At 53.5% G+C, this 26,899-nt stretch overlaps 3 protein-coding genes across 10 annotated transcripts; 2 read left to right on the top strand and 1 right to left on the bottom strand.

The window, feature by feature from the left end:
• Nucleotides 1–52: 52 nt before the first annotated feature.
• On the top strand, nt 53–13,292 carry Scaf1 (SR-related CTD associated factor 1). Of its 5 annotated transcripts, none has more exons than XM_021167548.3 (12): nt 172–216; nt 1,964–2,094; nt 2,700–2,813; nt 3,018–3,075; nt 3,485–3,582; nt 3,855–3,955; nt 4,042–4,157; nt 7,312–9,978; nt 10,353–10,435; nt 10,653–10,871; nt 12,517–12,645; nt 12,865–13,292. In XM_021167548.3, the coding sequence occupies exons 3-12, from the start codon at nt 2,706–2,708 to the stop codon at nt 13,054–13,056; spliced, it is 3,771 nt and encodes a 1,256-aa protein (XP_021023207.1). In that variant the 5' UTR covers nt 172–216; nt 1,964–2,094; nt 2,700–2,705; the 3' UTR covers nt 13,057–13,292. The 5 variants fall into 5 exon arrangements, with proteins under 5 accessions (XP_021023205.1, XP_021023207.1, XP_085697897.1 ...); XM_085841771.1 differs by lacking the exon at nt 172–216 and adding an exon at nt 233–831 and having other exon boundaries at nt 1,362–2,094; XM_021167547.3 differs by lacking the exon at nt 172–216 and adding an exon at nt 233–831.
• A 573-nt stretch (nt 13,293–13,865) lies between these two features.
• On the bottom strand, nt 13,866–18,430 carry Irf3 (interferon regulatory factor 3). Of its 2 annotated transcripts, none has more exons than XM_021167494.3 (8): nt 18,163–18,430; nt 17,333–17,505; nt 16,202–16,373; nt 16,041–16,111; nt 15,715–15,889; nt 15,239–15,616; nt 14,469–14,584; nt 13,866–14,092 (listed from the first exon to the last, which is right to left on the bottom strand). In XM_021167494.3, the coding sequence occupies exons 2-8, from the start codon at nt 17,495–17,497 to the stop codon at nt 13,910–13,912; spliced, it is 1,260 nt and encodes a 419-aa protein (XP_021023153.1). In that variant the 5' UTR covers nt 17,498–17,505; nt 18,163–18,430; the 3' UTR covers nt 13,866–13,909. The 2 variants fall into 2 exon arrangements, with proteins under 2 accessions (XP_021023153.1, XP_021023154.1); XM_021167495.3 differs by lacking the exon at nt 18,163–18,430 and adding an exon at nt 17,841–18,156.
• Nucleotides 18,431–18,471: 41 nt separating this feature from the next.
• On the top strand, nt 18,472–24,859 carry Bcl2l12 (BCL2 like 12). 3 transcript variants are annotated; one of them, XM_029479902.2, is made up of 8 exons: nt 18,478–18,606; nt 18,735–18,883; nt 19,077–19,191; nt 19,383–19,525; nt 21,617–21,703; nt 21,797–21,888; nt 23,032–23,319; nt 24,628–24,859. In XM_029479902.2, exons 3-8 carry the CDS (start codon nt 19,085–19,087, stop codon nt 24,676–24,678), a joined length of 768 nt encoding a protein of 255 aa, XP_029335762.1. In that variant the 5' UTR covers nt 18,478–18,606; nt 18,735–18,883; nt 19,077–19,084; the 3' UTR covers nt 24,679–24,859. The 3 variants fall into 3 exon arrangements, with proteins under 3 accessions (XP_021023155.1, XP_029335762.1, XP_085697898.1); XM_085841772.1 differs by having other exon boundaries at nt 18,738–18,883; XM_021167496.2 differs by lacking the exon at nt 18,735–18,883 and having other exon boundaries at nt 18,472–18,606.
• The last annotated feature ends 2,040 nt before the right edge of the window (nt 24,860–26,899 follow it).

Consider the following 26,899-nt stretch of genomic DNA (forward strand, 5'->3'; position numbering starts at 1 on the left):
ATCCAGCGCGCGCACTCCACCTCCATATGACGCATTGATTTCTGGGAAACGGAGTCGCCTCCGGTGCGGCCGGCCTTTCGGAAACCCAGCTGGGTACTTGAAATCCCGACAAGCGCCGCGGCAACTTGGTTCCGCCCTTCCCCAGCTCAAATCGTGAGCCCCGCCCCATTCCGCCCCGCCCCGCGCCGGGACCGGAGCCGCAGCCCGAGCGGCGGGGTAAGATGGCGGCGGCGGTCCGGGCCGCGGGGCTCGGGCCTAGCGGGGTGGGCGGGGCGGAGTCGGGTCGCTAGTCGTCTCCGAGTGTCGCCCGTATGCCACGGGGCCTGGAGAGCGTAGCGTGGCACCCTCGGACCCGGCTGCAGCGGCCAAGGCAGTCTCTGAGTAGGGGGCCTTCTTAGGGCCCGGGACGCGCCCGTGGGTGCCAGAGGGCGTTCGTATGGCCTGGACCGCGACTAGGCCGGCCCTCCTTCCCATTGCTGAGCCTGGACACGTCTGCAGGCGCCGTAGATGGTTTTTATGTGCGACCGTAGGCTACGGTCTGTTGAGAGGCTTTTGGGGCCATCTTGAGATCTTCACTCCCCCAGGAGTTAAGGGGGTCTGCAGAGTCACCTAGTTCACTGGGGTGTATTTGTTAGGGCTGGAAAGTCTCTCCTCGTGCTGGCCTCTGCATTCGGCTCATCTACATGGATCTGGGACCATTTATGAGGCCTGGAAGCTCTCTTCAAGGACTAGGAAGTGTTAAGGTCCACCTGGAAGAAAGAGATGTACTCCCACCTAGGGAGAGGGAAGCAAGCTTTGTGATATGCCCAGAGGCAGAAATGAGTCGCTAAGGTCTGGGAAGTGTTTTATGTGGGGGTGACTCCGAGATAGGGGTGGGTAGGGTAGGGTGGGGTAGTTTGAAGGAACTAGAATCGTCCAGTGATTGCAAGAATACAGTCTATGTCTTGGAGCAAATTCAAGTGCTTTTGGAGACTAGATAAATGTGTAGAGAATAATACAACAGAAAACGCTGGGAATTTTGTCCAGCTCAAATGTACTTGCCTTTCAGAAAGTAATTAAAAAGGAAATGGTTTCAAACAAAAAGAACCTGTGTTGTTCCCATGCTGAGGAGTTAGAATCATTCCTGAGGGTCTGTAGAGCTGTCTGAAATCATCTAGTGCAGTGCTCTGCAACTTGACCTTGATAGGAAGGGAAAAAATGCATTATTCGATGAGATTAAGTGCATGCCAACATATGTATTTTACTAATATTACTCCAGTCCTGCAAACTCATGGTTCCATTTGAAACTTGGAAAGTATTTTCCATTATGTTTTATATACTTTGTGTAATGAGCTGTTTGTGAATCACTAAATTGCTCCCAGAGCCCTGTAATTGAGGGATCACCGATTTCACATGGTCTGCAGAGCCTTACAAGGTCTATGGTTTTGGGGATCTCCAAATCTGCAGCCAGGAGCTCTTGGTACAATTTTTTTTTGTCTGTGACAGTCAGTGCTCTAGATAAGATGTGTATCAGACTGAGAGAGCAGCCTTAGAGCTGGGAATTATTGCTATACAGGGTAGGAAAGTCTTGAATGTTAGCTTAGAGAAGCTTGGATATGGGGGGGGGGGCATCAGAGTAAGGTATGCCTGAGGGAATCAGGAAGAAGCTGAAGGTTTGGAGAGCTGGAGCTGGGGAGGTTGTGGAGGCCAAGGTATAGTTTCAGAGTAGGACTGAGACCGGGGCTGAGGCCAAAAGGTGAAACCTGGTCTAAGGGCTACTGATAGAATTATTGCTAATGTGTATCCAGTCATTTATATGTGGAAACCAGTGTGAGAGATACTACTATTTTGCCATTTTCAGATAAGCACTAGTGTGGTTTAGGGAGCCTAGAGCTTTTAGGAATTCCAAGATTAGGTATTTTCAGAGTAGCAGGTTTGACAGCTGTGGGGAGGTTTACAGCTGTGATATTCATGTTTTCTGAAGCCTCAATCAAGACATCCACCAGTCTGAAGCATGCTCTTTCAACTACCTGACTGGGCACTCAAAGCTCAGAATTCCCGTGACATCACCGAGGCTTTGGCCATGCTTCCACAGGACAGGCAGCTGGGTGATAGGCAAGTGTCCCAATGGGGCTGGGAGGACAGCATGCCTTTCTGAAACTTGGCATTTTTGTTTTAAAAGCGGTGTGGTGGTTGTGTAGATCATACTATCATAGTTGTATCTCGTGGCTGTAAATAAAGCTCTTGGGCTCCTCATCATGGAGGATGATGAATGCTGTGTGAACCTACGGTACCTACAGAGTACCCCTGAGCATGTCGGCACATTCCTCGCTGTGGGGAAGGTGGCTTTCTGAGACTGAAGCACAACGCTCTTAAAATCATGACACCCGAAGTCAGGGTTGAGTTTGCATCTATTTGACTGGGTCGGGTAATTAATTGGAGGTTTGCCTAGGAGCTTTGGGAAGCTGTGGGCAGTGGAGGGCCAGATGTTGGAGCAGGTGGCTGAGCGGTCCTCCCATTGATGGGGAGGCAGCTGAAATCCAGAAGGATAAGAATGGCTCTAGTCCCTGCAGGTCAGCGTGGGACCACGGACAAGGTCATCAGAAATGAGGCGGAAGAGAGGGACACTAAAGGAGGATGCACTGGGGGCCCTTGAGGTCTTCCTTCACCTCTGACCTGCCTCCCTCAACCTTCACTTCAAACTGTTGCCTCAACCCCAGGTGACCATGGAGGAGGAAGAGGAGTCTCGAGGTAAAACAGAGGAGTCGGGAGAGGATCGGGGAGACGGTCCACCTGACAGAGATCCTGCCCTTTCTCCTTCTGCCTTTATTTTGGTAAGAAAGCTGGGTGCAGTGAGGCCTGGGGGCCTAGGTTCTCATGCTCTAAAGTATGGGCTGAGGGTTCGGGCCCTGGACGGGGCCTTCAGGAAGAATTGGGGTTCTTTGTGAGCTCTGGCTGCCAGGTGCCTGGAAGGCGCTTTCCAAACAGCAGAACTTAGAGAGGTCTTGGCCCTGATTTTTTTTTCCCCCCTTTTGCAGCGGGCCATTCAGCAGGCTGTGGGAAGCTCCCTGCAGGGAGACCTGCCTAATGATAAAGGTATGAGGCCCACTCGTCCTCTTAGGCTTTTGCCTTCCTCTGGGATCTTATCTTTCTTCTTTCTGAGGTGTCCTGGGTGCTTCTCTTGTGGTAGTGTCATCAGTGTCCAGGGTATTGGGTTTGTCTGGAAGAAGGCCTAGTTGGCAGGGAACCCAGCGTGGCTTTTGGGCTGACTAGAGGTGATCAGGGTAGGAGGCAGGAGACATTTAGCCAGAACTGGGCAGGGTTCACAGGCCAAGCAGAGACATGCCCTTTGGTAAGCCCATCCCAGATTGAGTTGGGGGAGCTCAGGGTGCTGCAGAAGCTGGGAGGTGGGAGGTGCTCACTCAGCAAACGCTAGGTCTTGACCTGCTTCTTGTGCTCTGCAAAGCCCAACATGGAATCCCATCTTACTTCAATGTCTATCCAGATGGCTCTCGGTGTCGTGGCCTACGATGGAGGCGCTGCTGCCGGAGTCCTCGGTCAGAGCCTCGTTCACAGGAGTCGGGGGCTGCTGACACGGCCACTGTGAGTAAGAGTGTCCACCAGCCTTCATCCTGGGGCCTGCAAGACAGAGGAACTGGGGATCGAAACCCCTGGGTCTGGTGTGACTCTGGTGGGCAGTGACAGGAGTCTGGGGACCAGATCCCTGACTAAGCTGGCTCCTAGAGACCAGTAAGATAAGGTTGGTTGGATTCCAGAAGGTTCTTGTGGCAGATTGGTGGGTCCTGAGAGGCTGGAACTAGGAAGGTTGTCGGGGTGAGTACTCACAGAACAGAGCCCAACTTGGCCCCTTCCAGGTATTGGACACAGCTGCAGATAGCTTTCTTGTGGAGCTGGTGAGCATCCTGGATCCCCCGGACACCTGGGTTCCCAGCCGCCTGGACCTTCAGCCTGGCGAGTAAGAACCTGGACAGCTGAAGGTGGGGTGATCCTATCCTGAGAGCTACGGAACTGCTAGGGCTTACCATTTCCTCTGCCTTGCAGAAGTGAGGACATGCTAGAGCTGGTGGCTGAGGTCCGCATCGGTGACAGGGACCCCATGCCTCTACCTATGCCCAGCCTGTTTCCCCGCCTCAGGGCCTGGAGGACAGGAAAGACAGGTATGTTGGCCTGCACTGTGTTGGGTGGGTGGTCTTGAAATTGTGTGAAAGTCAACTGTATTTATATATTAATGAATGGTGCTAGGTACTGGACTTTGGGGGCCTCACATATGTTCAACAGGCATTCTGCAACCAAGCTAAGCCGCTAGCATCACTTTTGTAGTGAAGGTAGGAAGGATGCTTATATTAGTTACAGATTAGTTCATACACTCATAGAGCAAAAGCAGGGGCGGGGGGGGTGGTGCACATAGGAGCATCGAACATGCTGGCCACCAGCTGTCAGAGCTGACTAGAGTGTCTTTGAGGTGGGAAGTCATCTCTTAGGAGGTGGCTCCTTACTAGCTCCATTGGTGAGCCTGGTGGAAAGGCAGGCGTTTTGGTTCTGGGCACATGAGCAGGCCATCTAGCAGAAGCTCCCAGGACACCCAGAGTCAGCTCTGACTCAAGCTCAAGTTGGGGCTGCGGTTTTGTGCTGCTGGTGCTGGCGCCCCAACAGGTTAACCTCCCTCTCTGCATGTGTTTAGAAGTGGAGTGGAGAGAAGGTCTTGTGTACAGTTAGTCTTTGGCAGCCATCAGTCCCAGTGCCTGGAAGAACATGGCTTGTAACTCCACTGAGGCAGGTCACAGTCACATTGTCCCTTCTCAGTTGCGAGTTGGGCTCAGAGGACATGGTACCCAACTTCCATGACCTACCTTGAGGCTGACAGGAGGAACTATGAACGTGACCTTGACTGTGCATCTCAGATACCTGATAGGCTGAAGAGGAGCTGTGGAGCCCCTCCCTGAGTTCAAGACTAATGTGGGCTGGGCGGTGGTGGCGCACGCCTTTAATCCCAGCACTTGGGAGGCAGAGGCAGGCGGATTTCTGAGTTCGAGGCCAGTCTGGTCTACAGAATGAGTTCCAGAGAAACCCTGTCTAGAAAAAAAACAAAAAAAAAAAAAAAAAAAAAAGAAAAGACTAATGAGGGCAACACCAGGAGAGCCTGACTCCAAAAACCAACCCCCAAGGGAGCAGAGGATAAATGTTCCACTAGAACCTGTTCACACAGACAAATGGCGCCAGTCGTTCTCACGGGACTCTGAAATTATGGTGTGGTTTTGTTGGTGACTTTTTTGTTTTTTTTTTTTTTCGAGACAGGGTTTCTCTGTGTAGCCCTGGCTGTCCTGGCACTCTCTTTGTAGACCAGGCTGGCCTCGAACTCAGAAATCTACCTGTCTCTGCCTCCCGAGTGCTGGGATTAAAGGTGTGCGCCACCACGCCCGGCGACTTTTTTTTTTTCTTTATTTTGCGGCAGGGTCTTGTCCTGTTGCCTAGACTGGCCGGGAACTTGTGGCAGCCCTGCATCGCCCTTCCTTGTGCTGAGACTACAGACTTGCCCACCACCCTTTGTGGTGATATTTTAAAGACAAAGCTTGGGAAGAGAGTGGCATTGCTCTGCTGTGGCCGAGCCTCCCTGACACTTAGCACTGTGGCTTTGTCTTGCTCAGGGTTTTTCTTAGTTTCTAAACTGAACTGACAAGACCGTTGTGTGTTTGGGGGTTTTTTTTGTTGTTATTGTTTGTTTTTAAATTACACTTGTGACTGGAAGCCATAGGTCAGCTTTCAGGAGTTTGTTCTCCTCTGCCAAGTGGGTCCCAGGGACCTAAGTCAGGTCTTTAGATTTGGTGACAGCTGCCTTTATTCACTGCGACATCTTGTTGCTGGCCCTTCCCTCCTGTCTGTCTATGTATGTGTGTGTTCTGGCATTGAACCCGGGGCCTCACACCTAGAAGCACTGAGTTACGTCCTTAGTCTGTTTTGTTTCTGAGAGATGGATCTTGCTTTGTACCTCACTCTGGCCTTAAAACTCCTGGTCTTCCTCCCATGTATGCTGGAACGGTAGGTGGATGCTGTCACGCCCACCTCAGCATTTCTGTTTGTTTGTCTTTTTCAAGACAGTGTTTCTCTTTGTAGCCCTGGCTGTCATGGAACTCATTGTAGACAAGACTGGCCTTGTACTTACAGAGATCTGGCTGCCTCTGCCTCTTTGGTTCTGAGATTAAAGGCATGTGCCACCACACTAGGCTTGCTTGTTTGTTTTTTAGTTTTTGTTTGGCTTGTTTTGGAAGATATTAAGAGCACAGGAAAAGGAACACGGTGGTCACTCATGACCTTCCTCTGTACCAGAGTTACATGTCACCCTGTGCTTCCAGACACTAATGTGTCCTGGGTTGAAATGAAGAAAGGAGCAGGGAGTGGGGGGTCATGGGTACCCCTCTGGGTTCTGTGTGTGAACCCTGTCCTCAGGATGAGTTAGCTCCCTGACGGCAGGGCTTGCTTTTCTGACACCACTGGAGCTGAGCCTGACATAAAACAGGTAAACATGAGTTTAGGAAACGAGCAGACATTGATTTTATAGAAGGAATCTGAAGTCAGCAGGTTGAGCCAGGTACCCATGCTCACATGAGTACAGTACTGTGCTCTGGGTCGGTCTATGAGGCACTGGCACTGTCCTCAATGGGCCATTTTGGGTGGGGGGCTTAGTTTCTGTGCTCAGATAGTCATTTGAGTCTAGGCCCAGCCATCATTGCTGTGTTATGAGCACAGGTGCAGTGGATGTTGGGGGGTAAACTAAGGAGACAAGCAGAGCCTGGCCTGTGAGAAGGGGAAGGTACTTCGTCGTGATGTCCCTATGGGTTAGTGGCTCTTGCTTCTAAGACCTCAGGTGCAGGTTGATGGCAAAAAAAAATTCTAAGGATTGTCTTGTTCTGCCAAGCCTAGTCTAGCTCTGTCATTTCACGATCTAAGCTGATTCCTCTCCACAGAGCAGGCTCAGCTCCTACAGGAGGCAGCTGGCTCTTGTGTCCTGTGGGGACAGCACTGTATTAGTCAAGGCACTTTGTTGGCTGTAGATGAGCCAGTGGTGTGTGAGATTAAGTCAGTGCTCCGTCTGGGCTCAGGGGTGGACATCCGGGCCATTTTCTGCTGTTGTAGGTGTCTTCACACACTTGGCCAGTGCTCTGCAGCTGAGCCACGCCCCCACTCCCTGACTTCACCACCCCAGTGTGCTCTCCTGCCCTTGAGGCGGCGCTGGTCTGTCTGTAGGCCTCTGCCCTGGGAGAGAAGTGATCCGTTACTGACTATTAATTACTCTGTCTACTCTGTTCTCTGCAGTTTCTCCACAGTCCCATGCATCTCGACCTGCCTGTTCCCGTCACCTCACCTTGGGCACAGGGGATGGAGGGCCTGCTCCACCACCTGCCCCCTCCTCTGCCTCCTCCTCCCCTTCCCCTTCCCCATCTTCATCTTCACCTTCTCCTCCTCCTCCTCCTCCACCCCCACCTCCCCCAGCTCTGCCTGCCCCGAGATTCGACATCTATGATCCCTTCCACCCCACCGATGAGGCCTACTCCCCGCCGCCAGCCCCAGAGCAAAAATATGACCCCTTTGAGCCCACGGGCTCCAATCCCAGCTCATCAGCTGGGACCCCCTCACCAGAGGAAGAAGAGGAAGAGGAGGAGGAAGAAGAAGAGGAGGGTCTGTCACAGAGCATCAGTCGCATCTCTGAGACCCTGGCTGGCATCTACGATGACAACAGCTTGAGCCAGGACTTCCCAGGTGATGACAGCCCCTGCCGGGAACCCCCACCCCCGCAGACGCTGGGAGCCCCAGGGACGCCACCCCAGGCTGACTCTACTCGAGCCGAAGGGGCCCCGCGCCGCAGGGTCTTTGTGGTGGGACCTGAGGCTGAGGCCTGCCATGAGGGCAAGGTTTCGGTGGAAGTCGTGACGGCTGGTGCACCAGCGCTGCCGCTGCCACCACTACCCCCGACTGACCCGGAGATAGAGGAGGGCGAGATTGTGCAGCCTGAGGAGGAGCCCAGGGTGGCAGTTTCACTGTTCCGTGCTGCACGACCTCGTCAGCCTCCTGCCTCTGTAGCCACCTTGGCTTCGGTAGCCGCCCCTGCTGCGCCCCCAGCCTCTGCTCCACGTGCCCCTGAGGGTGACGACTTCCTGTCACTACATGCTGACTCTGATGGCGAGGGCGCACTGCAAGTGGACCTAGGTGAGCCACCTGCACCACCGGCCGCTGATGCCCGCTGGGGCGGCCTGGACCTGCGCCGCAAGATCCTAACGCAGCGACGTGAGCGTTACCGCCAGCGCTCTGCCTCGCCGGGCCCACCTCCTGCTCGGAAGAAGGCTCGACGGGAGCGGCAGCGCAGCGGGGACCCTGCACCACCGGATTCGCCCTCCTGGGAAGCTAAAAAGCACCGTTCACGTGAGCGCAAGCTTGGCTCCCACTCGACGGCCCGGCGTCGATCACGCTCCCGTTCTCGCCGCCGATCACGATCCCGCAGCGCTGACCGCAGACGTGGGGGTCACCGCTCACGTTCCCGGGAGAAGCGCAGGCGCCGACGGCGCTCAGCCTCTCCACCTCCAGCAGCATCTTCGTCATCCTCCTCACGACGTGAACGGCATCGGGGCAAACGGCGCGAGGGTGGCAAGAAGAAGAAGAAGCGCTCGCGATCCCGGGCAGAGAAGCGTTCTGGGGACTTGGAGAAGCTGCCCGCATCAGTGCCTCCCTCAGGCTCTGACCGTGACAGCCGACGCCGCGGGGCCGTGCCACCCTCTATCCAGGACCTCACAGACCACGACCTGTTCGCCATCAAACGGACCATCACAGTGGGTCGCCCCGACAAAGCGGAGCCACGCGCACCTTCACCAGCACCTGCTGTGTCCCCGAAGCGGGAGGTCCTGTATGACTCTGAGGGTCTGAGTGCTGACGAGCGGGGTGGCAAGAGTGACAAGGACCGGAGGCGTTCAGGGGCTGCATCCTCATCTTCATCCTCAAGGGAGAAAGGGTCTCGACGGAAGGCCCTCGATGGGGACCGGGGCCGAGACAGGGACAGGTCATCCAAGAAGACGCGGCCACCTAAGGACTCGACGCCTGGCTCGGGGCCGCTGCCCAAAGCCCCCCCAAGCAGTGGCTCCTCGTCCTCCTCGTCCTCCTGCTCCTCTCGCAAGGTAAAACTGCAGTCCAAGGTGGCTGTGCTCATCCGAGAGGGCGTCAGCAGCACCACCCCTGCCAAGGATTCCTCGTCTTCAGGCCTGGGCTCCATTGGGGTCAAGTTCAGCCGTGACCGTGAGAGCCGCTCACCATTCCTCAAGCCGGATGAGCGGGCTCCTGCAGAGGTGGCCAAGGTGGCCCCGGGTAGCAACAAGCCCAAAAAGACCAAGGCCAAGGCCAAGGCTGGGGCCAAGAAAGCCAAGGGGACCAAGGGAAAGACGAAACCGTCGAAGACGAGGAAGAAGGTTCGCAGCGGAGGCAGTAGCACGGCCAGCGGTGGGCCTGGCTCACTGAAGAAGTCCAAGGCCGACAGCTGCAGTCAGGCAGCAAGTGCCAAGGGGACAGAGGAAACATCATGGTCAGGGGAGGAGCGGACCACCAAGGCCCCCAGTACCCCACCACCTAAGGTAGCCGCACCTCCACCCGCACTCACCCCGGACTCCCAGACTGTGGATAGCAGCTGCAAGACCCCTGAAGTCTCCTTCCTACCAGAGGAAGCCAGTGAGGACACTGGGGTCCGAGTAGGGGCAGAGGAGGAGGAGGAAGAGGAGGAAGAAGAGGAGGAGGAAGAGGAGCAGCAACCTGCCACTACCACAGCCACCAGCACTGCTGCAGCTGCCCCAAGCACTGCCCCCAGTGCAGGGTCTACAGCCGGAGACTCTGGCGCAGAGGATGGGCCAGCTGCTAGGATCTCCCAGCTGCCAACGCTACCCCCACCCATGCCCTGGAACCTGCCTGCTGGTGTGGACTGTACTACCAGTGGTGTCCTGGCCTGTGAGTCTTCGGAAGTGGGGAGAGTGATGGGTAGATAGGGTTGGATGGACAGAACAGGCAGGGTCTACTCCAAGCTCTGGCAAGCAGGGAGCTATTGGAACAGAGGAGATTAGACCATGCAGAACTAGATAGAACAGGATGAGAGTGGGGAGCTTAAGGAGGGTGCTGGTTTCCTGTAGGTGGGGGACGGCTGGGACTTGGGTGGGTCAGTAAGCAGACGTACTCCTTGACACACAGCCAGCCCCTTGCGTGGATTCTCAGTGGTGAGGTCCCTTTCTCTGTTCTGAGCTGAGGTTGTATAGCATGTCCTGAGATCAGGTGAGGAACCTCCATCCTGGTACCTGCCTTGATTGTCCTCCCTCTGTCCACTGCAGTGACTGCACTGCTGTTCAAGATGGAAGAAGCCAACCTGGCCAGCCGCGCAAAGGCCCAGGAGCTCATCCAGGCCACCAACCAGGTGGGCTCCCATGGGGAAGAGTCCCCGCAGCCCCTTCCTTTGTCCATTGCCTCGGGGTAGGAGAGGAACTACAACTCCCAGCAGGCCTTAGGGCAAGGTATTGGCCAGAAGAGGAGCCTGTTGCTCTACACCATTGGGAACTTTGAGGGAACAGAGGGGGAACAAAGCCCCCTCTTCCCTTCCACCTCCCTTGGCTCATCATACTCTCTTCTCACAGATCCTCAGCCACCGGAAGCCACCCTCCACTCTTGGGGTGACCCCAGCTCCTGTGCCCACTTCCTTGGGTCTGCCCCCAGGCCCCTCCAGCTACCTGCTTCCTGGCAGCCTCCCCATAGGAGGCTGTGGCTCTACCCCTCCTACCCCCACTGGGCTAGCCCCTGCATCTGACAAGAGAGAGGGCAGCAGCAGCTCAGAGGGACGTGGGGACACTGACAAGGTGAGATGGACTGAGAGAGTCAAAGGGCTAGATGAAGGGGGCTGAGTGCTGGGTGGAGGTGCAGCTCAGTTACTGAGTGCTTGCCCAGCATGCATGAAGCCCCGGATTCCACCCTCAATTCTAGATAAAAAAGAATTAGTGTAAGCCGGGCAGTGGTGGCGCACACTTTTAATCCCAGCACTCGGGAGGCATAGGCAGGTGGATTTCTGAGTTCGAGGCCAGCCTGGTCTACAAAGTGAGTTCCAGGACAGCCAGGGCTATACAGAGAAACATTGTCTCGAAAAACAAACAAACAAACAAACAAAGAATTAGTGTGTAGAAGAATTTAAAACACTTCTAGTTTGTGTATGTATACATGTATGTATAAACACCTCTTTTAATCACCTCAGTTGCTCCCCACCTTTATGTAACTAGGAGACATAGGTTTGTCAAAAAGTCAAGCACTTAGGGCCAGGCTGGCTGTACAGACTCAGGCCTGTAACTCTAGCATGGAGGTGGTCAAGGGAGGTGGTGACAAGGACACCCCCAGCTGGAGTGAGGACCCTACAGTCAAAAGAAAGAACAGTTTAGAGCTGCTTCCTTTAAATCCTATCTGGCTGGATTTGCCTGGTCATGGCTCTGACAGCACTGTCTGAGGGCGCTACCCACTGCTCTGCCTCAGAGTAGGCCTGAACAGGAAACAGATGGCCTCAGCTCACAGAGACCTGGCGGTTCACATTCCTGTGCTGCTAGCCAGGCCTCTAGGGCTATTTGTCTTTTCTTAGCAAGTGTTTTATGGGATGGCAGGTAGCCCCTCTTCTGTGTTACTTGAGAATCTCATGGCCCATAGAGCTAAGACTGTCTCTCCCTATAGCTGGGACACGTGTGCCCCTATTAACCAAAGCACGTGTATTGGGCCCTGACCTCCCAAGGTCCATTAGCCCACACTCAGCTTGCCTGCTACCAGGCTCTGTCGTACTTGTCTCTAGCCTGCCTTCGTGCACTTGCTTGGGAAAGCGGCTCTAGCTCTCCCTGTGGTCATGGACACCAGGCTCTCCTAGGAACCTCAGTCTCCTAGCACAGCTCCCTTGATGGTGGTGTCCCATTTTTCATGTTCTCCAAGGGTGGAAGGCTGGGTCCCCTTTTGATGTTGTCTACCTTAGCAGCCTGAGCTGCCTAGGCTCAACCACTCAGCCCCTCCTGTGCTTCCTCCAGAGCTCAGGTGATGTGACCTGAACCAGAACAGGGTATGAGCAGCTAAGCTGGTATCCCTGTCACTTAAGAAGGTCTGCGGTCAGAATAACCCTGTGTGTTCTGCTTAGGAATAGGTGTGAGCCAGCTGGTAGAGTGGGGATGGGGCACACGCCTCTGATCCTACTACTTGAGGCTGATGCAGGAGATTTAAAAGTTGAGGGCAAGAATGGACAACTTGAAATTAGAGATACTGTACAAAAAGAAGAAGACAAGCCCTCAGCTTCAATCCCAGCATTGCATAAAAGAACAGTATAGTGTTTGATTGGTTTGTCTCCTAGCAGACTGCTGGGCCTGGGTAGGCCAGGGTGCCACAGGGTCTAGCCTAGAAGTGTCTACTAGCCTGGGGTAACTGCAGGCCAGGGTGAGGGGGCTGCACTTGTTTGGTCTTGACTGTCCTTGTCTCACCCACCAGTACCTGAAGAAGCTCCACACACAGGAGCGGGCAGTAGAGGAGGTGAAGTTGGCCATCAAGCCATACTACCAGAAGAAAGACATCACCAAGGAGGAGTACAAGGACATCCTGAGGAAGGCTGTCCACAAGGTGGGGCCAAGGGACGGTGGGACTGGGGACCTGGGTCCAGGAGAGGGGGATAGTGTAGGCTGGCCAAGACTGAGTCAGGGTTGAGGTGCCCTGGGGCTGCAGGGACGGTGGGACTGGGGACCTGGGTCCAGGAGAGGGGGATAGTGTAGGCTGGCCAAGACTGAGTCAGGGTTGAGGTGCCCTGGGGCTGCAGGGACTCAGTTGTTCCTGGTTCTGCAGATCTGCCACAGCAAGAGCGGGGAGATCAACCCTGTCAAGGTGAGCAATCTGGTGAGGGCCTACGTCCAGCGCTACCGCTACTTCCGCAAGCACGGTCGCAAGCCGGGGGACCCCCCAGGACCTCCTCGGCCACCCAAGGAACCAGGGCCCCCAGACAAGGGTGGCCCAGGCCTGCCCCTGCCCCCTCTCTGAGATCCTTACCCTGTCCCTGTGCCTCTGAGATTCTGGACATATTTATGGCTCCACTTCTCCACTACGCCCCCCCACAGTGGGATGATGGGGAAGGTTGCTGTGAGGAAGAGGAGAGCCCCCCCCCCCCCGACCCAGCCGTGTTCCTGCCCGTTGACCTAGCCCTTCAGCCTGCCCCCCACAGCCCCAGCCCTTCTGTCATGCCCCCTCCAATTTCATTAAAGATTTCATGAAGTACAGACAGGAGTAGTGGTGTACCCTTGAAGTAAATGGATCTCTGTCAGTTCAAAGACCGCTAGCTCTACAGAGATCCTGTCTCCAAAAAAAAAAAAAAATCATGAAATGCTCTTTTTTTCAGGAGGAAAGAGTTCGGATGTGTGTGTGGGGAACCATGATGTCACACCAGACTTAGGAATGTGGGGATGTGAGGGTAACAGGAGGCAGGGCCCAGCCTTGAGCATCACCCGAGTGGCCTCTGGTGTCAGCAGCACCTGTGAGGCTGCAGTGACTCAGTCCGTGGTGGTGAGTCAGCCCGCCCGCCCCACAGCAAGCTTGCTGGTTGCCAACCATCACCACTCAGGCACATCACAGCCTGTGACAGTGTCCCTTGCTCCATGTAGGGACAATGTGTGTGCAGCTCTGGACCGGTCTTGTCCTTGCTTCCTTTGTGATACTTTCTCCACGACCTTGGCAGCCATGCTGTGTTTTGTCCCTGTGCCTCCCTCCTGGAGCACCTATACCTCAGCTGCAGATGGGAAGGCTGAGAGCCTTGTAGAATAACCACCAGCCTAGAGTCAGTGCGACAGCAGATGTGATGGTGGCATAAACTGCTTTATTGGTAACAGCTGAGTGGGGCTCAGATACCTCCAGTGGCCTGGAAGTCCATGTCCTCCACCAAGTCCTGGAGGTAGGCCTTGTACTGGTCAGAGGTAAGGGATATAGGCTGGCTGTTGGAGATGTGCAAGTCCACTGTTTTCAGTGAAGAGGCTCCCCCTTCCCGGGCCATCTCTAACAGCTCCTTAAGACATGTAGGAACAACCTGAAGGAGGCAGGACAGATCTCCAGTCAGCTAGGGGCTGCCAGCATAACCCAGGGTGGACCCTCACTCAGCCTAGGGATGTAAGGAACTCTGACTGCCCCACCTAATTAATAGAAGCCCCTGGGAGCCACACTCTTCAAAGGCTACAAAGACCTGCAGCTACCAGCTACAGGATCTAGAGTCACAATAAGCTCAGGATACTGAATAAGTCCTGTTGAGGACACGCAGAGACTTCTGGGAAGGGTAACAGCGGCTGCAGAGGCCTGTTGGGGTAAGATATTTCTCAGAGGGGCTTCTAAGGGTCTTAGTCCCGGGGTGCTGCAGTTTTCTCCACAAGTGGACCCTCCCATCCCCAGTAGCATGAGACAGCTGGCACCTTGACCATCACAAGCCTCTTGACCCACGGCTGGTCCTGGGGCCACATTTCTCCCACGCAGAACCACAGAGTGTAGCGTGGGGAGTGTCCACTTCCTTCCATGAAGGCAATCAGATCTGGGAACCCAAGAGTTAGGTCAGGAAAGAAAGGATGGCTTTTACCCTGTCCACCAGCTCAGCTTTTATCTTCCCTGACGCTGCTATACACTGCCCATCTGAAAAAGTCCCTACAGACACAAACAAGTGCTCCCCACTCCTTCCTTCCTGCAGCAGGGGCAGTGAGGAGGACGGTGGGCCCACAACTCAGGAGGCTGTTGGGATAGTTCCTCAGCTCCTTGGGGCCCACTGAGGCTCTCTGACTACACTAGATGCCAGCCCTTGAGGGTGTGGCAGGAGGCATGAGAGTTCAAGGCTAGCAGAAGCAGTAAGAGCAAGACCCTGCCTCAGAAAACTCAAGTTTCAAATATAAATGCAACTTGCAACTGGCTACCTTGCTGACACATGGCATCCCAGCAGGACCACAGGGGACGTAATCTTGGGGCACTATCCACTGAGGCAAGCTCCCAGCCTCAGCAGTGTTTCTGTATACACTATGAGATGTGGACACACCAGAGTGTCTTATATGGCCTGTACTACATTAGCTTCAACAGTCTAAGCAGCCAGCCCCTGGACTTGGAGGCACAGGCCTAGCTTTTTGCCACAAAACTTAGTAGCAGACTCTGAATTCAATCAGCCACCATGGCCTGTCAGTTCCATAGGGTGCTCACTCACCTGCCACGAAGGGCCTGAGGTCGAACACGGCTCCGTCCTTGTCCTTGTGGACCTCTCCATCAGGCCCTCGACCACTGTCTGGAAGCAGCTCCTCCCCCAGAGCCCAGAAGGCGTGGGAGTGGCCTAGGCGCTGGGCCCAGAGGCACTGCCCCGCCCGCCACAGTGCCAGCCCGTTGCCCAGCCCTTTGATCACGTGCCCCACATACTCCCTCGCAAGCTTGTCCGTCAGAAACCCCTCAGGATCGGGCAGGGTGACTGGCTGCCAGGGCAGTGTCATGTCAGCTGTGCTGCCCACCAGCCGCAGGCCCCCCGGGCAAAAGAGTGTCTGCTGGAAGACCTGGCGGCCTCGGTAGAAGGCGGTCACCTCGAACTCCCATTCTGAGCCACCGGTGGGGTGAGAGGGGAGAGATGGAGAGGACCAGGGTAAGGAGTACTGTCCCTGCCGCAGCCCTTCCCACGCCACAGCTGGCACTCACGTTCCTCAGCTAGCAGCTGCTTCAGTGGATTTTCTTGGGGTGTGGGATTTAGGAAGTTGTTCACATCGGGGCTTGGCAGTCGTTGAGAAGGATCAGAAACAATAGCCAGATCTGAGGACCCCTCATCTGTGAGGGGCCCCAAGACCAGGCAATCAAGTAACTCCGGTAGGTTTTCCTGGAGGAGGAGGGTGTTAGCTGGTCAACAGCTTCAGCTGAGTCAAGAGGGCAGCCAACTGGTGGAGGAATGGAGGTCCAGGGAGAAGGGCTGGGGGTGTGTGTGTGGGGGGGCGTGGAGAAGGCTGAGGCACAGGACGACTGCCTCTCACCTGGGAGTGAGGCAGGCTGCTTCTGCCATTGGTGTCAGGAGAGGCACCCAGATGTACGAAGTCCCTCGCACCTGTCCAGAGTGGAAGTGAACGTGTAGGTGGCAGAGACCCTCCTGATCCCAAGCTTTCTGTGACCCCCAGGCCAGCCTTGTCACACGCACCTGGAGTCACAAACTCATACACTTTATGAGGGTCATAAGGGTCCTTGCTATTGTCAACAGCTAACCGCAACACTTCTTTGCGGTTCAGGGCTGACCGGAAATTCCTCTTCCAGGTTGACAGGTCTGGCTTATCCTTCCCCGGGGTGTAGGCACCACTGGCTTCTGCCCAGGCCTGAAACATCAGGGATTCCATGACAAGGCGACTTAGATTCTGGCCCGAGGCCCTGGTACCTCCCACCACAAGCCATCCATTTCTGGTTCCTGACAGAGCCCCCAGGACCTCTGTTCTCATACTTTTCCACTATTTCCACACTAAAGAAAAATCGTTTTGATTTTGAGGCAGGGTTTCACACATTGTAACCAAAGGTGGGCTCCAAACTGAGACCCCACCCTCCACCCCGCCCCGCCCTGCCCTGCCCACTGTGCTGACAAACTCATGTCACCATGTCCACCTTCAAGGCTTTTTTTTTTTTTTTAATCATCATTCTAGTTATCTACTTGGTACCTCACCCCAGGCCACCTCACATTCTTACTACCATGCTGATCGGGAAGCAGTAACACCATCTTGAGGGCAGTCTCAACTCTTAAGGCTTAAGGGTTCTAAAATCAAGAGCCCACTCCCAAAGATTTCCCACCCTCACCGGGCGTGGTGGCGCACGCCTTTAATCCCAGCACTCGGGAGGCAGAGGCAGGCGGATTTCTGAGTTCCAGGCCAGCCTGGTCTACAAAGTGAGTTCCAGGCCAGCCAGGGCTATACAGAGAAACCCTGTCTCAAAAAAAAAAGATTTCCCACCCTCTAAAACAGCTGTTCTCAACTATCCTAATGCAGTTCCTTGTGTTGCTGTGATCCCCTAGCCCCAAAATTATTTGTATTGCTATTACATAACTGTAGTTTTGTTAGAAGTCAAAATACTTGTTTTTCAATGAAACGGTCATTCAACCCCCAAAGGGGTCGGGTCCAGAGACTGAGAACATTGCTCCAGAACGTTTCTTAAGAGACTCAACCTGGCTTTCAAGATTCTGTTCCTAAAATCTGCCAATCAATTCCCGTCTGTCCCCCCCAGTCCTAGCCCACCCCCAGCCCCGGTCCAGCCACACCCAGAAATGCCTCTGAAGTCTTTCCCCCAGCACCTGGAAGATGCCAAAGTCAGCCATCTGTGCGTCCTGCCGTAGGCCATGCTTCCACGGGATCCTGAACTTCGTTCGGCTCTCGTCCAGCCAGGCCACGCCTTCCAGCTGCCCCAGGTCCAGTTGTGACACCAACCAGGGCAAAATCAGCGGTTTCGGGGTTCCCATGCTCTAGCCTGCGCACACAGGACAGTTCCTGAGCCTGTCTGTCACGGGGCAAAAGCACTCAAACCTCTCCAACCCGCCACAACATAGGTCTTCCTTCACCCTTGTTTTCTTGTGTACAAACAGGAAACTCCTTCCCACCTTTCCAAATCCAACCTGACCGCCTCTCCTACCCCCCAGAGTCTTCTATATGAACTCTAGCTATATGAACTCCTTCCCTTTTCTAAATGTAAGCTCCTATTATCCAAAGCTGGCACCCCATTTCCAGGGTGGAGTCCTCTTTCTCTCATCTTTAAAGGATCATGACTGCTCTCACACCCGCCTCACCCTTGCAGAAAACCCTTACTCATTTCCAGAGTCTTCTCCCAGGTGCTGTCGCTTCTTCTGTTTTGTTTTTTTGTTTCTATATTGTTTTTACGGATGTTTGAGACAGGGTCTTAGTATGTAGCATAGGCTGTCCTTGAACTTGCTATGTAGCCAAGGCCTGGAGCTCCCTGGCCTTGAACTTGCAGCAATCTTTACTGCCTCCAGCCTGGATGCTGAGACTGCAGGCTTCCGTCTACAACGCGTGGCCATTCTGCTTTTCGGTAGCCGAGCTCCTGAGCGTCAGGTTTGCCCGATCCTGCGCCCTGAGGCCGCCACCCTCCCGGCTCTTCCGCGTTACCTACCAGGGGAGGAATTGCGCGCCCGTGCGGCGCGGGTGCCAGCACTGGTTTTGGGGCTCCCAAACAGTAGTTCTGAGACTCGCAGCCACGCAACCCCCTTCTTTGTCAGCTAAGCCTCCGAGCGCTGGGACTTCCTTCTCTAACGATATTTTGAGATATAAAAAGTTTTTCTCAACATTGACGAAAGAAAGTCAAGAAACCCCGGAGCGCACTTCGGCTTAGCAGGCCTAATTCCCTCAATGCCCTTTTTTGGCCTTCCGCCTACAGGCATGCTGGGAACGCCATATGCAAATGACCGCAAAACAAGGCTCCACCCCTTCGACGTTGGGGCGGTTGCCGTGTCGGCCCAGTGCGCAGGCGCGGGAAAGTTGAACTTCCGAAGTAAAGTTTGTAGAAATTGAGCGAAAGCGTGTACGCCAGTGCGACGGGGACACAACCCCGAGCCAGGTGAGCTGGGTGCCAGGGAGGGGACAGGGTTGAAGGAGAGGCCACAGCCAGTCCTGCCAAGCTGTGGCTTCCAAGCACCCGGGGTCTCCCGGTGCACGTCAGAGGTAAATTGGAACTACATCTCCCAGCAGAATGCTCGGTGAAAAGTGGGGAAACCGGACCAGCATTTGCCGCAAAGCATACTAGGATTAGTAGTTCCCTATTCTCTATGGTCTTCGAGGCTTCTTCAGCACTGATGGCTGAGAGAGAACTCCAAACCCCCTTCCAGCTCCTTCCTGTAAGAGTCCAAGCACTCATTTACCTCCTTTCTTAGACCCAGTAATTCAGACCGTTTCTCCTCAACTGAATCAACTGCCCCACTGGCCCTTAAAAACCACCTTTTCCTTGGAGTTAGGCTCCCTCTTCATTCAGTGATTTCAGAAGTTTGAGTTATCCCTGCACTTGGTTGCATCCTCTGTCTTCTGCCTCAGGTACCCCCATGGCCGGCTCTGAAGAGTTGGGTCTCCGAGAGGACACACTGAAGGTTCTGACGGCCTTCCTTAAGCGCGGTGAAGTCGCTGGGTCCCCTGTCCCAACTCCACCCAGGTGAGTTCCACTCCCCCAGCGTCAGCCTTTAATGGGAAGATCTTCCTGAGTCTTGTGGTCCAAACCTATCTACTCCCATCAGACCTAACTCCATGTTCCTGGGCTGAGTTTCAAGAGTGATCTTCCATGAAAGGATGAAGGGATCGCTTGCTCAGACCTCTTCGGGATAACTCCGAGGTTCTTGTCCCTAGGAGTCCTGCCCAAGAGGAGACAACAGATTTCCTGAGCCGCCTCCGAAGATGCCTCCCTTGTCCCCTGGGGAGAGGAGCTCCTCCCACGGAGTCCTCTAGGCCCCACTTCCTTCCCCTCCGCCCCTGCTATGGTTCCGAGCCTGGTAAGAGATTTATTCAGGTCACTTGTGAAACTTTCAGGGCTAGGAGCTTTGGTTCCAAAAAATCCAGACAGGACCCATTATAAAGTCAACACTGCTCAGCTTCAGCACAAGCCATAACCATTTCAAGTCTTTGTTACATCTCTTTCTAGGGGGTAGGTGTAAGTGTTTCTGCTTGGATAGGAGGTACCCTGGGACTCCAAAGCCCGGGGAGCATCCAGCTCTGAAGGGAGAAGGTGTCCCAGTGCAAGGGATGCCTGAGACCGGGGGCCCAAGAACCACACAGTGCTGAGGTGGGATGTGTCCCAATGGAGGGGTATCCTGAGACATGGGGGCCCCAGGACCCATACAGCTTTGAGAGGAAGTCTCAGCAGAGGCATTGTGGCTCCCAAGGGAGTGGAGCCTCAGACCCGCTCCACTTCTTTGCTTCCTGGCTTCTTCCGATGAGAGAGTCACACCAGGCAGAAAAATCTCATTAAAGAGATTTGTTGGAGGGTCCAGAGTGGAGTGAGGACACCATGGCTGGCTGCCCTCTGCTCCTGGGATCAGACAGCAGGGAATTGGACAAAGGATAGGGCTTATCTGGGACTTCTTAGAGGGTGGCTTCTCAGGGCAGAGATGTCCAGCTTGGGAAGCTCGGGGCCTGGCGGTTTTTGCCATTGCCTTTCCCCTGCAGTGGGCCGGCCCATGGGTTAGGATGAGAAGTCAGTCCTCCTTGGTTGTAGGCCATTTTGGCTGAGGTGCCATCTCTGTGCTGCTGCTCAGGGAGGATGGAGATGCTGCTACCACTGTGGACCCCCCCTGCAGTCGTGTTTCACCAAGGCTGTATGCTGAGGGGATGTCGTGGTACCACCATTTTGACAGCTCCTGCTTGGTTCCTAGGCTAGGGCTGGAAGGAAGGGCTGGCTAGCACTTTGATGGATTTTGGGGTGCACTGCTTAGGGACTACAGTAAAAGGATCGTTGAGACATAATCACATTTGTCGGAGCCCTTCTGCCTCAGCCTACCTCATACTGAAATCACAGGCATGCACAATAAAGTGGAGCCCCAGCTTAGACTTCTACAGAGCAATTCCGTGGTTGACCTGGGAGAGGTGCTTTGGCACCGTCCTCTGGTGATTTATCTTTTTCCTTTTTGGGTGCTTCTCTGGCTCTTAGGGAAGCCTTCTTGTAACTCCAGTCCCCCCAGCACAGGAGACTGGAGGTATGGTTGTCAACTGGTCAGTTGGTAGTCTGACTGGGAGCATCTTCCTCCTTCTTTTTAAGTAACAGAAAGAGGCTGGAGGAAGGGATCTTTGGACTTGATTGGTGATCAACAAACCCAAGTGAGGTAGCACATTGTTGCAGTCAACACTTGAGAGAGGCTGAGGCAGGAGGACTGCTGTGAGTTTAAGGCCAACCTAGACTACAAAAAGTTGAGTCAGTCAAGTGCTTGCCTAGCATGCATGAAGCCTTGTATTCAGTTCCCAACGGCACATAAATAGAGCATGAAAAGCACACAGGGATTAGGGAAAGGGACCTCTTTATGGCCTCTGAGGGCATCATCAGGCATGCACTTGGCACACGACATTTGTGCAGGAAAACCACCCAATTGAACCCTAGCCTGCTGGAAGAACAGCCAGTTCTCTTAGCTGTTATGTCCTTCAACTTCTGATGCTGTTTTTCTGGCCTTCACAGGCACTGGGCACCCAAGTGGTTCAAAGACACATATGCAGGCAGAACACACACATAAAACTTGAAAATAACTCTACAGAGGTGCGCCTGATTAGATGGCTTACTTAAAACGAGCTCTATGGTCAGTTGCGTGTGAACTGCACAAGGGCTAGGGGGTGATGATAGGAACGCTGCGTGTCTGTCCTGACTGGATGCAATGGTCTCCAGAGCTCAGCGTGAATATTCTCAGTTGGATTTGAGGGTGCAACACAGTAGAAAGGCTGAGGATGTTCATTTAACATCTTTTCTTTACCAAAGTCTCAGGGCCTAGGTGTTTCCTTTTGTGAAGTGGAAGTTGTTGCTGTCTGGCAAGATGGTTAGGAGAGACTCCATAAATACCCTGTTCTGTAAACAGAAAGCGTCACTGATTCTTTCTGCTCAGGCCCAGCCTCTTCAGATTTCTATGCCCTGGTTGCCCAGCGGCTGGAACAGTTGGTGCAGGAGCAACTGAAGTCCCCGCCCAGCTCAGGTAAGCAGCAGAGGAGCCCTGGTGAGGGGTGATGGTAGGAGCAAAGCCAGGGCCCTTCCCAGTCCAATTCTCTTCTGCCCCCCCACCCCCCAGAGTTCCAGGGACCCCCACCCACGGAGAAGGAAGCCCTGCTAAGGCGGCTGGTAGCCTTGCTGGAGGAGGAGGCGGAAGTCATCAACCAAAAGGTGACCAGCCTCTACTCCACGCTATGGAGAGGACAGTTGTGGAACAGGGGGCAGACGCTGGCGCTGCTTTGTTTTGATGCTGGGTGTGGTTCCAGGGCTCCAGTAAACATCAGAGCATCTTTACAGGAGCCTTGACGCCTCACCGCAGCAGGACTTTACACCAGTGTCCTTCATGGGCCATCAACAAGCAGTGGGACCTAGGCAACAGAAGCCACCAGAGGCTTCACTAGGAATTGGCTTGGTGACAGAGCCCTTGCCCAGCAGGCTGGGGTCCTTACCTTAACGTTGTCTCCGTCACCCTCTCCCCCAAGTTAAATACTGAAAAACAAAGGACAGCAAACAAAAGAAGAGGCCAGAACCAAGAGCCAGGTGAGAGAAGGGCCTGGCAGGAGTGTAAAAGGGGACTGGAGTAGAGCAGGCTCAGCCCTCCTCCCTGCACTCTCGGGTATGAGGCCGGAGCCAGTTCAAAGTCATCCTGGCCACAGAAGAGTTCCAGGGCCACTAAGGCCACACTGGGAGACCTTGTTTCAACAAAACAAGGTGGAATGTGAGAGCACACACCTTTAGTCCCAGCAACAGGGAGGCAGAGGCAGGCAGAGCTCTGCGAAGTCAGGGCCAGCCAGGGCTACAGAGTTAAATCCTGTCTCTAAAAAGAACCTGATTGACCACCCTAAGGACACAGTTTAGAGTATGGAGGAAATTCCAGCCTGAGAGGGCATAGCCTCAGAGTTTCCTGCAATTGGGCTTAAACTGAACAGTACTGTAACAGCAGTTAACAGGTACTCGTCCCCCTGGCCCCCTCAAGGCAGGGTTTCTCTGTGTAGCCCTGGCTGTGCTGGAACTCACTCTGTAGACCAGGCTTGAACTTACTGAGCACTGAGGTATGTCTGCTTCTGCCTCCCACGTGCTGGGATTAAAAGCATGTGCTACCACGCCCAGCTTGGGTTTAAGGACTAATGGAGAATCCACTGCTTAGAACTCAGAACTGTACTTGGCTCTGATTCTAGGACCCCCTTCCTGGGAGTCTACTGGTGAAGGCCATAGAGGCAGCTTGGCTGGGAGGGACTTGGTGCTGGAAAGGCCTGCCCCCCAGGCTGGTCACACAGGCTTGGTGGTAGCTTACCCTGTTCCTCTGCCCCTCAGCTGGCATCTGACCCGGCTCTGCATCGTAAACTGGCCCGCCTGTCAGCAGGCTCTTTCGCACGCCTTGTGGAACTTTTCTCTAGCCGGGAAAGCAGCTCTTCCCCAAATTGCTCCAGCCCGTCTCTGCCGTGCCCGGGGCCCCCACCGCCATCCCCAGATCCTCTGGCACGCCTGGCACTAGCCATGGAATTGAGCCGGCGTGTGGCTGGGCTTGGGGGTACCCTGGCCAACCTCAGTGTCGAGCATGTACACAGCTTCATGCCTTGGATCCAGGCCCATGGGGGCTGGGTAAGTCACGCACACCCTGCCAGATCTCCGTTTAACCCTACTGACATCTTGACAGTTGACAGGTTTTCTTCCAGAACGCCCAGCTCTTACATTCAATCCATCTTGTGTTTATTGAGCACCTGCTGTATGCCAGACACTATGCTAAGGAGGTCGGTCTGTTGCCTATCTGGCTTGAACCAACAATTGTGAGAATAGCTCACAGCTCCGCAGTCCCATCCTCCTCATCTAGGGTGGTTGTGGAGTGGAGAATGGGATTCAGGGATGCACAGGCTGCTTATCTGGTGGCTCGAGTCTCCAGTAGTTTGTGCCCCATGGCTCTTCCCACATACCCACACATCAACCCTGTGCGGGCTTCCCTGGCCACTGGCCGTTGACCGTTATCTTATACACATGCAGTGGAAATCAATCTGTTGCTGGGCGTGGTGGCGCACACACGCCTTTAATTCCCAACACTTGGGAGACAGAGGTAGGCAGATCTCTATAAGGTCAAGGCCAGCCTAGCTTACACAGGGGGTTCCAAGACTAGTCAGGGTTACACAGTAAGATCCTGGAGGTGACTGACGCACAGCAGGTGGGGTGGTGGTGGTGGTGGTGTAACGGGGGTGGGTGGGGGTGGGGGAGAGACGATTGTCTCTGGTGGTTCAAGTCTGTCATCTCAAGTACCAGAGAGGCTGAGGCAAGACCATCTAGATTTAAAGACATCCTTGGCTCCAGAGGTTTCACGGTCAGCTTAGGCAAAACACAAACAAAAGGAGGTTAGGAGATAGTTCAGTGGTAGAGTCCAGCACTTCAGGAGAGAAAAAAAGAAAAACACCTGTGTTTTAGAGACACAGCCGGGCTCAGAAGGGTCCTTGATCACCCTGAGATAGGGGTTCTGAGATATTGGTCGTCTGTGAACAGACCCATCCTCTTAGACCAGGAAAGGCCTGGAGATGGGTGTCAGTCCCTGCAGAAAGGACTCTGATGAGAGAGCAGGTTCTCCCGAGACCGAGTGTGGGTACCAGGTCAGAGGTACTGTTGTGAGCATCAGTTGGGCTCCTTCTGCATTCCTTGGAATGGGGAGGCGAGGAGTGATGGAGTTCAGATGGCAAGAAAGGAGGGACAGGTAGGTAGAGCTCAGCGGCCCTGCTTCTATTAACATAGATGACAGGAGAGCCTGGGAGACAGACTGGCAGGGAATCGGTGCTGCTTAGCCTCCATCCTTAGAGCAGGGACTGGGGCCAGCACAGAACAGCCATGGAATCACTTGAGTGTCGCACTCAAGGGGTCTTTCCCTCTTACCAGCCTGGGGCTCTCTGTCCTCTGCAGGCAGGCATCCTGGCCTCCTCACCTGTGGACCTGAACCTGCCCTTGGACTGAACGTTTCCTCTGACCCAGCATAGGTGACTGAAATATGGCGACACACACATCAGGGCTGTAGGGTGGTGGTTGCCCTACCTTGTTGGTTTTTTTGTATTTTTGTTTGTTTGTTTGTTGTTGTTGTTTTTTTGCCAAAAAGACTGTTTAGAAATGTGTCTGTATTAAAAACTTTGTTCTTTAACTAGAGCCCTAAAGTGTTTGAGTGTGTGTGTACATGTGCACTGGGGTGAATGCACGAAGGTGAGACGCCACGGTTGGGGTCTTTTTTATCACAATCCACCTCTTTTGTTGTTTTTAAAACAGAACATCTCTGTAGCCTGACTACCCAGCAACTCTTGATTCTGGAGTGTTGGGGTTTGTACCGGGTGTGGAGGCCACTCCTTTAGTCCTTTCTCAGTACTCAGGAGGCAAAACCAAGCGGAACTCTGAATCTAGAGCCAGCCTGGTTACATAGTTACAGACTGTCACATAGTTCCAGGACTACAAGGGCTAGACAGTGAGAACATCTCAAAAAACAAAAGCAAAAAATATTAAACTTTACATGTAAGTTTGTGCCTGCATGTATGTGTGTGTGTGCTACATGTGTGCACTTCGTGTGTTCAAGCACTTTTATTTTTACCTTTTTAAAAGATTTATTTAGGTATGAGTACACTGTGCCTGTCTTTAGTTAGACACACCGGAAGAGCCATCTATCTCTCCAGCCCTAAGCCCTTTTATTTTAAAAATTTATTTTTTGTTTATGTATGTGTCTTTATGTCTGTGCACACATGTAAGGAGGGTGCCAGAAGACGGCATTATATCCTGTAGCACTGGGATTATAGGGAGTTAGCTGCCAGGTATCTGCTCTGAGAAGAGAGTGGTTCTCAGCAAGAAAAAGCCCTGTTAACTGCTGAGTCACCTCTCCAGCTTTGGCTTACTGATTTATTTATTTATTTTATGTATATGAGTACAATGTTGCTTTCTTCAGACACACCAGAAGAGTGTGTCTGGTCTCATCACAGATGGTTGTGAGCTACCATGTAACGGTTGCTGGGATTTGAACTCAGGACCTCTGGCAGACCAGTCAGTGCTCTTAACCGCCGAGCATTTTTTCCCGCCTAGGTTACTGATTTCTTCAAAAAGATTTCAATTTAAAGTTACATGTGCGGGGTGGGGCAGGTATGAGTGCAGGTGCGCAAGAGGCCAGAGACACTCAAGTCTCCTGGGGCTGGGAACTGGTGCTTACATTGAGCCCTCTCAGCCCATGCATAACTGTTTCTGTGGCTCTGGGGAACAAGTTGGGAACCTTCTGTGCCTCTGAGATTGCTAGCCTTGTAAGTCTCCTGAATCTCAAGCCTTCCCCTCGTCCCGTGTTCCAGCATGGAATAAACAGGTACACAATTGGCTTGTGGCAGGATCCAGCTGCACTGTTTATTTTTTCTTTTTGAACTGTTGTTATGAGTGGCATTTCTCCCAGCTAGGGCAGTGGTTCTCAACCTTCCTAACGCTACGCTACGTATGACCCTTTAACACAGTTCCTCATGTTGTGCTGCCCCCTCCCAACCATAAAAGAATTTTGTTACTACTTCCTAACTGTAACTTTGCTACTACAATGAATGATAATGTAAATAATCTGTTTTCTGATGGCCTTAAATGACCCCGTAAGAGGGTCTTTTGACCACCAAAGTTCGGTTAAGAGCCACAAGTTAAGAACCATTGAGCCGGGCAGTGGTGGCACACGCCTTTACTCCCAGCACTTGGGAAGCAGAGGCAGGACCTCTGCGGCTTGCTGTTCAGGCTCCAGTGTCACTGAGAGACCTTTTCTTTAAATAAAGAAATAAATAAAAGTGGTTCCTGGCAAGGCAGTGCATGCCTTTAATCCTAGCACTTGAGAAGCAGAAGTATGCGGACTTCTGAGTTCCAGACCTGTCTGGTCTATGCAGACAGTCTCAAGGAAATTTAGGAAGGCATTTGGACTTCAGCCTCTGGCCTCTATACATACTGCTTACAGACAAAATCCAAATTAATTACATTTAAAAAAATAAAGTTGTTTTGTTTGCCTTTCTACAGTGAGATACAGCTCAGCGTCTTAAGTGTTTAGACCTGACCAATCCCCTTTCCCTGTCTGAGCCTCAGTTTCCTCCTAGGAATCTATATTTGTAGCAAATCGAATGGACTGCAGAGATTCCCTGTGCTAAGTTTATTTAAATCTGTCAAGGATGGCTGGCTCAAAGTCAGAATG

The sequence above is a fragment of the Mus caroli genome, unplaced genomic scaffold, assembly GCF_978045245.1.
Source record: "Mus caroli unplaced genomic scaffold, Mus_caroli_1 scaffold_8, whole genome shotgun sequence".
NCBI classification, from domain to species: domain Eukaryota; kingdom Metazoa; phylum Chordata; class Mammalia; order Rodentia; family Muridae; genus Mus; species Mus caroli.